At 42.2% G+C, this 11,925-nt stretch overlaps 1 protein-coding gene across 1 annotated transcript; it reads left to right on the forward strand.

Annotated features, from left to right (window-relative positions):
- Positions 1 to 1,943: 1,943 nt before the first annotated feature.
- LOC105048792 (LEAF RUST 10 DISEASE-RESISTANCE LOCUS RECEPTOR-LIKE PROTEIN KINASE-like 1.1) lies at positions 1,944 to 3,754 on the forward strand. The gene is made up of 3 exons (XM_073261006.1): positions 1,944 to 1,956; positions 2,349 to 2,615; positions 2,757 to 3,754. Exons 1-3 carry the CDS (start codon positions 1,944 to 1,946, stop codon positions 3,689 to 3,691), a joined length of 1,215 nt encoding a protein of 404 aa, XP_073117107.1. The 3' UTR covers positions 3,692 to 3,754.
- Positions 3,755 to 11,925: the final 8,171 nt, after the last annotated feature.

Here is an 11,925-nt window from a genome sequence, read left to right on the forward strand (position 1 = left end):
GACTCACCTTCCTTCGCACGAATCCACCGTTAGATCATCCACTGTTTACTTTGCGAAATGCGCAGCGGATAAATGAGGGAGTTTGGAGCCCTTTTAGGGCGGTGTGGTGCGCGCGGGAGATGGTGGATTCTTCATGATGCAAACCCGGCACCCTCCCAATATGTTTTTCACATGGCTGTGGAGCCCAACCTCTCGGCTTTCACGCGGTTTTGTACGCCAGTCCAAGTCAACACTTGGTCTAGTGGGGAGAATACTGGAACATAAACTGTTTTTCTTCTGGTCTTTGCGTGGGTATCGAGCTTAACCGGGCTTGTGGTTGTTAGTGCGGTGTGGTGCAAGGGCTCGTATCGCTATTTCTAATGGCTCTTTCCTTTTCCTGCCTTATCGTCCCCTTCTTCATCTTCTTCCTTTTTCCCAATCTTTCTTGCCCATGCCCATCGAATCTAACATGCGGTGGTGTTTTTATACCAATAAGATCTCCTTTCTACGCAGACGCCGCTCCTCCTGAATGCAGAGAGCATCACACGGTCTCGTGCGAGGGCTCCATACCAATCATCCAATTTTATGGGCATTGGCCCCCGTATATCGTGAAGAAAATCAACTACACTGATCGGTCAATCATAATTCAGGACCATGAGGTCAGGAATAACTTGCAGATACCAGATTGCATTTTCCTTTATGAATTTTATCCCTCTATTCCCCTACTCGAGACCACATTCCTTCCTCCATCTGTAAGACAGAACCAGTGCTCCAATTGCAAAGGGGATGATTACGATATTTGCACCGACTTCTTCCATGAACTCGATTATCGTAATTTTTGCAAAGATCACGAGATCTACTTTTCCAGCAAATTAGAGGATGAAGGATCTGGTCAGGATGAGTGTCGGGCCAGTCGAAGCCCATCGTTTGTATGGAAGCTATCCTTCACTTTCCATTTCCATCATGGCCTTTTTCTACAATTTGCCGCTAACTACTTGCATCTGTGGGACATTGACTGGGGTTGCTTCAAGCATAATACTGCAGGCAATTCTAGGTGCCTTGGCGTTTATGAATGCCAAAGTAGATTTCTAGAACCTTCTATTTGCCTGATGTCATGATATATTTAAGCATCTACCGTATCGTTCCTCATATGATGGTTGGTATCTACATGCTTCAACTAATAAAAGTAGTCTACAAAGTTTCAATTAGATGTTCAAGGTTTATGTCAGAGGCACTTATGTAGAAACTTGTAAGTTTAGCCAATGGAAAGCAGGAAAGTCTAGGAAGGAAATCGATATTTCTTTACTGATAAAACTTGCTAAATTATTTTAGTTCTGTACTGACCTTTGGTTGTTGATGTTTATTTGATACTGCAGGAAAAAGCAATACGAGGACGAAGATTGCAATAGGTAATGAACCTTTTGTGTTCGCCAAATTCCATAATACAAGTATTGAAACATCTAGAGCATCATGTCTCGTGTGATGGTATCACCATAATTGGCTGCTTGCTTCAACCGATGTAAATTTTGTTTATGAAGTTTCAGCTAGAAGTTCACGGTTTAAATTAGTGGAGATTGCGTAGAAAGTTGTAGGTTTTGCTATTCGAAAGTGGGCAAGTTTAAAAGAAAACAGATATTTCTGCTTTGGTAAAGCTTGTTGAATTATTTTAGTTCTGTCCCAACCTCTGGCTCTGATGATTTATTTCATACCGCACAGGAAAAAGCTAATAAACATGTTAGTCCAACTCAGCTAATCCCTCCAAATGATTTAAGTGTTCTACACATCACGGGATATCATGTCTTTGGCGAAACGATGTTTGAAATGTATAACGTAGAAATTACTCTTGATAGTCGCATCTGGTGAATTTACGAAACTTTACTCTGCCATCAGTTCTCCTAAAACATATTATGGGATTGATTGACAATGTATCAAAACCTCCAATTGAGTTAATTTTTTTCGAAAAAATGGCTATAAATCGTTAATGTTGATGATCATAATGACAGAAAAATCCTTCAGTGTTCATCTCGGTGAAGTTCGACTCGGTGAAGTAGACGTTTGAACAGTTTGTTCTAAATGCTATATATATATATATATATATATATATATATATATATATATATATATATATATATATATATATATATATATATATATATATATATATATATATATTCTCATAACTAAATATTTGGGAAGCAAAGGGGGATGCCATCATGTAATTCTATTCAACCATGTTGCATCATGATACTTATGGAGGATAAGACATAAATTTTAAGTCCTTCCTCCTCGAGCACAAATTGCCTTCTTGTTAATGTTATCCTTTTATTTTCATTTAGTGATCACGTGGGTATTATTATTATCATGAGCAGGAGTTGGAGTAGCCGTGGGTGGCTTGGTTGCTGTAGGCTTGCTCTGCCTTCTATGGTACAAGCACAGTAAGAGGAAGCAGCGTTTGACCTCTTCAATCCTGCTTGGCCCAGCTGCCTCTTCTGAGTCATCCTTCAACAGAGGCCCCAAATTGGGCAGCCCACAATACCAAACCCCCATCTTCTCATACGAGGAGCATGACGAGGCCACTAACGGCTTCAGTACCTCCAGAGATCTTGGTGGCGGCGGCTTTGGTATTGTTTACCAAGGTACAAAATACTTCGTATCTGACTTCAACTAATGTGTCTGGTCTTCCTTGCTATATATTCAAACTAATTCATACATATATTGCATAAATGTATCCATTAACGAGCTCTATCAGCACAAACTGATGCTTTACTTTTCTACAGGAAAGCTCCGAGATGGGCGTGTAGTCGCAGTCAAGCGACTCTATAATCACAACTTGAAGCATGTCGATCAGTTCATGAATGAGGTTGAAATCCTCTCACGCCTTCGCCACCAGAACCTTGTCTCCTTCTACGGCTGCACCTCGCGCCGCAGCCGTGAACTTCTACTGGTGTATGAGTACGTGCCCAATGGCACTGTCGCGGATCACCTCCATGGCTCCCGTGCACAGGACCGAGCACTTACATGGCCCATCCGTATGAGCATTGCCATTGAAACAGCTGATGCGCTCGCCTACCTCCATGCTGTCGAACCACATTTTATACACCGGGATGTGAAGACCAGCAACATCTTGCTTGACAGCAGCTTCCATGTGAAAGTTGCTGATTTTGGACTGTCACGGCTCTTCCCACTCGACGCCACCCATATATCTATCGGTCCGCAAGGCACCACGGGTTATGTTGATCCTTTCTATCACCAGTGCTACCAGCTCACGGACAAGAGTGATGTCTATAGATTTGGGGTAGTACTAGCAGAGCTTATATCAGCAAAACCGGCTGTCGACACCAATAGGACACTTCATGAGATTAATTTGTCCAACATGACAATTAGTAAGATCCAGAATTGCCAACTGGAGCAGCTGGTGGATCCAAATCTCGGGTATCAGTCAGATTGGGAGATGAAGACGATGATCACCCTGGTGGCTGAGCTAGCATTCAGGTGCTTGCAATTAGAGAGGGAGATGAGACCAACAATTAAGGAGGTTCTGGAGGTGTTGAGAGAGATAGGGAATGGAGAGTGTAAGACCAAGAAAGTGGTGGAGGCTGATGTTCCAGTGAGGGAAGACGCCATCTTACTGAAAAATGTTCTACCTTATTCCCCCGATTCTGATATGGGGAGATGGGAATGCAGGTCGACAACACCTCATACTAGTGAGTGAGGTACCATTCTTGGCGCCGGATGCGATCTCCTGATATTGTACCACTATATTGATTAATGCAGAGAGAACTGGAGAGGTTTTATCCACAGTTTAGTAATTGACGAAATTGTACATAGTATGTAAAGTTTCTTATACATATTTCAAGGGATAGGATGCCATGGATTAGGTAGTTTCTTTCTTTATTCTTTACATTCCAGTATATGTTGGGGATTTCTCACGGGAGCCTTCTTTTTTGAGATACATAGCCATCCATCTCATGATGCCACGGTTTAAAGCATCATGCTTTGGAGGCATTTTCTGGTCAATTGACGTCACGCCCGTTTGGTTAAAACCCGGTAGAACATGCTAGGATCGGAACGCTGAAGGGAGAGAGAACACGAGACGAAGGAAGCATGAACATATATAGGGAAAAATTATTGGGTACAATGATTCTACCATACAGGACATATGCAAAGCCAATAAAAGCTCAACATGATCACCCATAAAATCTGGTTCCCATTAAGTACATAAGCACGATTAACCATGATTTCGAAGGAAAAAAAATGGTTTAGTGGAAAAGTTGCTGGACGTAAAAATTTGATCCGAATTCCCATCTATCCCAAAAAGCCGGCAATGACGGAGTGCTCGATGGAGATGGCAACGAGCTCGACCATGCCAACTTGGCTAGCAACCATCTAGATGATGGCCACCCAGGAGTACTGGCATATGGAGGTGAAGATGGGGGGCCGGCAAGGTACGCATAGTTTTTTGGACTCCACAGCAAGCTACCTCAAGATATCTCTTGGTCCGTTTATATAGAGCCGGTATCTCCAAGCTCTCCGTTCTCTGCCGTGAAGACCATTGATGGATGGCCAATGATTGCACTGCCATACACTTCTTTCCCCTCGTACAGACGACACGACAGTAGGGGTGAAACTAGTATAGATATTGTTGGTACATTAAATCAACCTCAAAATATATGGCATCATCTTATGAGATCAAAGAGATATCAATTTCAAAGCATCAGATTTCAGCAGACCAATTTACCAATTAGCAGATTCAGCTCGATATTTTATTGACCTAAATGAAAGATATTTTTATATTCTATCCGGATGATGTCTCGGCTAACAAGGACATATTCAAATCGGATATTTACCAATCTAAATTTTGATGCCTTCTCTATCCGAAATGAGTATTATGGCGTCTCTATCTTACCTCGGTCATATACCGAAGAGAACTATCATAGTGACGGATTTAGTCGTTTTGCGAACGTCCACCATGATTTCTGCAACCCAGCTACAGCTGACTACGATCTTATCTTCAGCTCATATGCATAGCTGTACGTCAGTTCACTTACACGTGGCTCTCTAACCACCTAATAAATATCTCTAACGGTCTAACAAACTCTGGAATGTTCTCTCTATCTCCTTTATAAATAGAAGGTCAGGGATCTTCCATAGGTAAGTTTTGCTCTTTGAAACTAAGAGAGACTCTACTGGTAGGAAATTAGGCCAACATCTTCGCTCCTACCCAGTTCTCTTCTTGTTTCACTAAATCTCTCTTGCTCTTCTATTCTTTTCCACCATATTTTTAAGACTCGAACTGACTTAAACATCGAAGGGTCAAAAACTAGAGGATCCCCACTCGATTTTTTGACTAATTTTGCAGATTGGAGGAATTCTCACCAGATCATAAGGATCACCTTAGCCTAATTTTACTCGATTCGATCCATCCTACTCCAGATTTTGAGCCTTGCAGCAACAGATTGGCGCTAGAAGAAGGGCATTTCTGATTTTTTTGTGAAAAAGATGGTCAAGACATGGGCTTAGCATCCCTCTCCCTCCGCTCCAGAAGAAAGAGCACCGAAGGTGTTGTCAAAACAACAAATCACTGTCGATCCTCAATAATTCAGCTTTCTTGTTCGGCAAGTCCAAGTCTTGACAGTAGTTGTTCAACAGCTTCAAAAGAAGGAGCAATCATCGAAAGAAGCTCCTCTGAATGCTTTGTCTCAGCAGAGCTAGCCCATCAAGATGAACACCACATTGATAAGGCTGACAGTGAATTTGCCCCCAGTACTTTAAAAGTTCAAAGAGGAAACAACCTGGAGCACAAGGTCCTGGATCTTGAAAAGTATTTGATAGAGCTCCAGGTAGGAGGTTGATATCAGAATAAGGGTAGTTTCAATCTTCAATCTCTTTTCTCTCACGAGATCTTGAATGAACCAGTTTCAAACTGATTTAAGATGTTCGCCATCAAATCTTTTGATGGCTCTATTGATCCAATAGATCATATCGAGGGTTATTGGGTCCTCATGACTTTGTAAGGAGCTTTCAATGTCTTATTGTGCATCATTTTTCTTGCAATCCTCAAGAAGATGGTGAGGGTGTGATTTTTTGGACTACCATAAGGGTTCATTTTTTCTTTTGAGCAGCTTGGAAGACTATTCGTCACTTATTTTGGTACTAACAGACCTCATTTGAGGCATATGGATAGATTTTTTTCTGCTCAGCAACAGGAAGGAGAAGATCTTCGGAAGTATGTGGCTTATTTTCATGCGGCCATTCTGAAAGTAAAAAATTTTAATGAATTAATAGCCATGTCTACTTTGAAAAGGGGACTCCAAAGCAATCGTTTGATTTATTTCTTGAATAAGAACTTTTCAGATATCTACGATAAGATGCTTGATCGGGTGTGTAAGTATGCCCAGATTGAAGAGGAGGAGCTATCTCAAGACAGGCTAGAAAGGATAAAAATGAAAAAAAATGATCGAGGGATAATAATGAGATATGGCAGACTGAAAATTCAAATCGATCCCAAAAAAATTCGAGATCAAGAAGCCCACCTCGATGCTTTAATTCTTATGCTCCTCTGTCTGCTCTTCGAACTCAGTTTTAATAGAAATTGAAGGAGAAAGATATCTCTGAATGTCTGATCCTTTGAAGGCCCCTCTAGAGAAGAGAGATAAGTAGAAGTATTGTCACTTCCATAGAGATCATGGCCATGATACCAAGGAATGCAGATAGTTGTGTGATGAGATAGAAATCTTGGTGCATCGAGGTTACCTCTGTAAATATGACAAACTGATCAAAATTGAAGAATATAGGCTTCCAGCAGAAGGAACTTTTGATGACCACAACTGACCAACTGCTGGTATTATCAATATGATATCCGATGTCCTACCTTACACTGATGACCCATCTCTCAAGAGGTAGAGAATTGAAGATGTTATTTCATTTTCTGAAAATGATGTAAAGAGGATTCAAACCCCTTATAATGATGTTGTTATCATCTCTATGATAATAGCAAAATATGATGTAAAAAAAATTCTTGTTGATAATAGAAGCTCTGTTGATGTATTATTCTATGATGATTTCTCAAAAATGAACTTGACTAAGCAACTCAAGCGGGTCGGTAATCCTCTCGTCGGGTTCTCAAAAAATCTGATGGCGACGAGGGAGAAATTACTCTATCGATTATAGCAGGACAGGAATCAAGATAGTCAATGATACAGCTCAATTTTCTAGTGGTCAAAGTTCTATCTGCTTATAATACTATTCTCGATCGATCTGGTCTCAATGCTCTCAAGGTCATTGTCTCTACTTACCATCTGTTGGTATATTTTTTGACTAAAGAAGGAGTTGGTGAAATGCACGGTGATCAGACGGTGGCTCGACAGTATTTTATGATTTTTGCTAAGATAAAACAACCGACGAAAACTGTGCCAGTCGATATTCTGAATGTATTGGATGATGTTGGAAAAATCCGAGGTGAACCAGCAGAAAAGCTCGAAGCCATTCTTTTGGGAGATGATCCGAAAAAAATAGTTCAGATCAGTGTAAACCTCAAGCCTGGCTTAAGGGATAAAATGATCAAATTTTTATGAGCAAATGCTGACATCTTCGCTTGGTCGACCTCTAATATGCCTGACATTCCTATGAATGTGATTATTCATAAACTAAATGTGGATACAAATTTTAGATCGATTTAACAGAAGGAAAGAAGTTTCACCCTGAAAAGATAGAAAGCCATCGATGAGGAAGTTGACAAGCTTTTGAAAGTAAGATTCATCAGAAAAGCTCATTATCTGAAATAGATAGCCAATATTGTTATGGTCAAAAAGGTCAATAGCAAATGGAGGAAATACATCGACTATAAAGATCTCGATAAAGCTTGTTCGAAGGATAGTTTTTCTCTATCAAGGATTGATCAGTTTGTACATGCTACCTCTGGTCACAAGCTCCTCAGCTTTATGGATATTTTCTCGGGCTATAATCAGATCTAAATGGCTCTAAAAGATGAAGAAAATACTGCTTTTGTCACTAAAAGATGTTTGTATTGTTACAAAATGATGCCTTTTGGTCTTAAAAATACAGATGCTGTATTTCAACACCTCGTCAATAAAATTCTCAAGTAACAAATTAGCAGGAATATGAAGATCTATGTTGATGACATGATAGTAAAGAGCATCGAAGAAGATCGGTATATTATCGATCTGAAGGAAGTATTTGGAGAACTTAGAAGGCATCAAATGAAGCTCAATCCTAATATATGTGCCTTCGAAAGTGGCTCAAGTAAGTTTTTTGGCTTTCTCATTAATCAAAGAAGAATAGAAGCTAACCCTGAAAAGATTCAAATATTATTGGAAATGAAATATCCGATCTCTATCAAAGAAATCCAATAACTCACCGGATAGGTGATAGCTCTCAGTCAATTTATTTTCAAGTCACCTGACAAAGGTCTTTCATTTTTTAAAATATTAAAAAATATTAATAATTTTAGCTGGATAGAAGAACGTCAGACTGCTTTTGAAGATCTTAAAAAATATCTTGGCTCTCCACCTCTTCTTTCTAAGCCGATCGAATGTGAAGAACTATATATGTATCTCACCTTATGTAGTTAGCTCGATTCTTATCCGAAAGAAAATGGACATTCAAAAGCCTATCTACTATCCTAGTAAACTATTGCAAAACATAGAGACCTGATATAAAAAGACCAAAAAGATGATATATACTTTGATCATGACAGTCCGGAGACTCAGACCTTACTTTCAAGCTCATATTGTTGCAGTATTGACAGACCAGTCACTTAGATCAATATTATAAAGAGTTGATATCTCAGGTCAGATCACCAAATGGGCTATTAAACTCAGTAAATTTGATATCCACTACCGACTTAGAATTGTAGTTAAAGGCTAGGTACTAGCTGATTTTGTTGCAGAATGTACTGTTCCAGATGATGGGTCAATCCTGACAAGTCCTCAAAGTGATGATTCATTCTGAATCCTACATGTGGATGGAGCATTAAATTTCTAAGAAAGTGGTGCTGATTTAATTCTAGCTAGTCCTAAAGGGTTCATAACCGAGCAGACCCTAAGATTCAATTTTTACACTTCTAATAATGGTGCTAAATATGAAGCCTTAATGGTGGGTCTCAAAATGGCAATAGAACTTGGAGTCAGAAAATTAAAGATTTTTATAGACTCGCAACTTATCATCGGCCAGGTCTGAGGTTAATTTGAAGTCAAGAATTTCACGATGGCTCATTATCTACAGAATATCAAAAAATTATCCAAAAATTTTGAAAAGATTAGGGTACTCCCAGTTTTCAGATCGAAAAATATCCAGACTGACGCTCTGTCACACCTCGTCACTTCAGATTTTTTTGAACTGAATAAAAAAGTATTGATTGAATAGTTGGATAGGCTTAATATTGAGGCACTCTCTGTATTTCAAATCGGTCATGAGCTGAGTTGGATTGATCTCTTTCATAGATTGCATATCTAAAGGAGTTCTGTCCGATGATCCAACCAATGCCAGAAATATTAAAAGATAAGCTCCATGATATGTCCTTCAAGAAGACCACTTTTATAAGAGATCTTATTTTTTTCCTGTACTTCGATGTTTGACACCATCTGAAGTTGACTACATATTTTGAGAAGTACATGAAGAGATATGTGGAAACCATCTGGGGGGTAGGTCACTTGCTTTTAAAATAATCCGATAAGGTTACTACTGACCAACTATTCAAAAGGATGTAGCTGATTTTTTCAACAAGTGTGATCAGTACCATAGGTATGCAAATATCCAACATCTACCTGTTGCTGAGCTTATTTTTATTACCACCCCTTGGCCCTTTGTAATTTGGAGAATAGATATATTGGAGCCTTTTCTAGTAGTGACAGATCAAAAAATTTTTTTTGATGGTAGTTATTGATTATTTCATAAAATGTATAGAAGCAGAACCTTTGATCCAAATCACTAAGAAAAATATGCAAGATTTTATTTGAAAATCTATAATATGCCGATTAGGTTTATCTCGAATCATCATCACTGACAATGGTCGGCAGTTTGATAACACCAAGTTCAATGAATTCTATTTTAAGTTTCATATTGATCACTGACTCACTTCTGTTGGGCATCCACAGTCAAATAGTGAAGCTGAAGTAACCTGTTGGTGCAAAAATCTGCAGGCGCCGGATGAGCTGGAGTCGGGGAGGCCGCGGTCGCCGCCGGGACCTGCAAAAGAAGTCTAAACCGGAGGTGGGGTTACTCCAGCAAGACCCTCCGATGCTCAAGTCAGTTCTCTGCCTCAACAAGAATGGAGCGCTCGAATGGAGAATTTAGCAGAGTTTTGAGATAAGAAATGAGCTTATCGAATAACGTATCTGGGTCCTCCTTTTTATAAGCGGAGGAGGTAATGTATTGATGGCGACGTTTGTAACCGCCTCGCAGTGGGCCGCCCAGGGGTCAGGCGGAATATGCGACGAAGAGTAGTGGAGTGGACTCGTGGCCCTCGCTGGAACGTGCCATGTGGAACCTGCCGCGGATAGTGGGGCGGCGTTTGCTGTCGCGTTTTGCCAGTGGGTGGGCGAATCGCGCGATATCCGTTGCAGGAGGTGGAGCAGGGTTGGGGCCATTGGTCGTGGCCTGTCAGGCAGTAATGGAGCCGCGCGGGGTCTACCGCAGTGAGTGGAGCAGAATTATGGCCGTTGATACAGCCTGCCAGAGGATAATGGGGTCGCGTAGGGTCTGCCGCGATGAGTGGAGCAGAATTATGACTGTTGATACGGCCAGGGGATACGTGTCCATCGACTGAAGCTTGGGGCTGATGACGAAGCCTGGCTCCCGTAGGAATCCGGGTGGAGTCTTCCTACAATCAAGGTTAAAGGTGAAGTCCGGCTCCCGTAGGAGTCCGGACAGTGTTTACCGGCGGTTGAAGTTGAGGATGGAGCCCGGCTCCTGTAGGAGTCCGGACGGAGTCTATCCACTGTTGGTGTTGTCGGCGGAGTCCGGCTCCCGTAGGAGTCCGGATGAAGTCTGTCTTCATCTGCTGGAGTCGAGGACGAAGCCCGGCTCCCGTAGGAGTCCGGGCGGAGTCTTCCTGTAATCAAGGTTAAAGGTGAAGTCCGGCTCCCGTAAGAGTCCGGAAAATGCTTACCGGCGGTTGAAGTTGAGAACGGAGCCCGGCTCCCGTAGGAGTCCGGACGGAGTCTATCCACTGTTGATGTCGTCGGTGGAGTCCGGCTCCCGTAGGAGTCCGGATGAAGTCTGTCTTCATCTGCTGGAGTCGAGGACGAAGCCCGGCTCCCGTAGGAGTCCGGACGGAGTCTTCCTGCAATCAAGGTTAAAGGTGAAGTCCGGCTCCCGTAGGAGTCCGGACAGTGCTTACCGGCAGTTGAAGTTGAGGACGGAGCCCGGCTCCCGTAGGAGTCCGGACGGAGTCTATCCACTGTTGATGTCGTCGGCGGAGTCCAGCTCCCGTAGGAGTCTGGATGAAGTCTGTCTTCATCTGCTGGAGTAGAGGACGAAGCCCGGCTCCCGTAGGAGTCCGGGCAGAGTCTTCCTGCAATCAAGGTTAAAGGTGAAGTCCGGCTCTCGTAAGAGTCCGGACAGTGCTTACCGACGGTTGAAGTTGAGGACGGAGCCCGACTCTCGTAGGAGTCCGGACGGAGTCTATCCACTGTTGATGTCGTCGGCGGAGTCCGGCTCCCATAGGAGTCCGGATGAAGTCTGTCTTCATCTGCTGGAGTCGAGGACGAAGCCCGACTCCCGTAGGAGTCCGGGCGGAGTCTTCCTGCAATCAAGGTTAAAGGTGAAGTCCGGCTCCCGTAGGAGTCCGGACAGTGCTTACCGGCGGTTGAAGTTGAGGACGGAGCCCGGCTCCCGTAGGAGTCCGGACGGAGTCTATCCACTGTTGATGTCGTCGGCGGAGTCCGGCTCCCGTAGGAGTCCGGATGAAGTCTGTCTTCATCTGCT

Source organism: Elaeis guineensis, chromosome 7 (assembly GCF_000442705.2).
Source record: "Elaeis guineensis isolate ETL-2024a chromosome 7, EG11, whole genome shotgun sequence".
Taxonomy (NCBI): Eukaryota; Viridiplantae; Streptophyta; class Magnoliopsida; order Arecales; family Arecaceae; genus Elaeis; species Elaeis guineensis.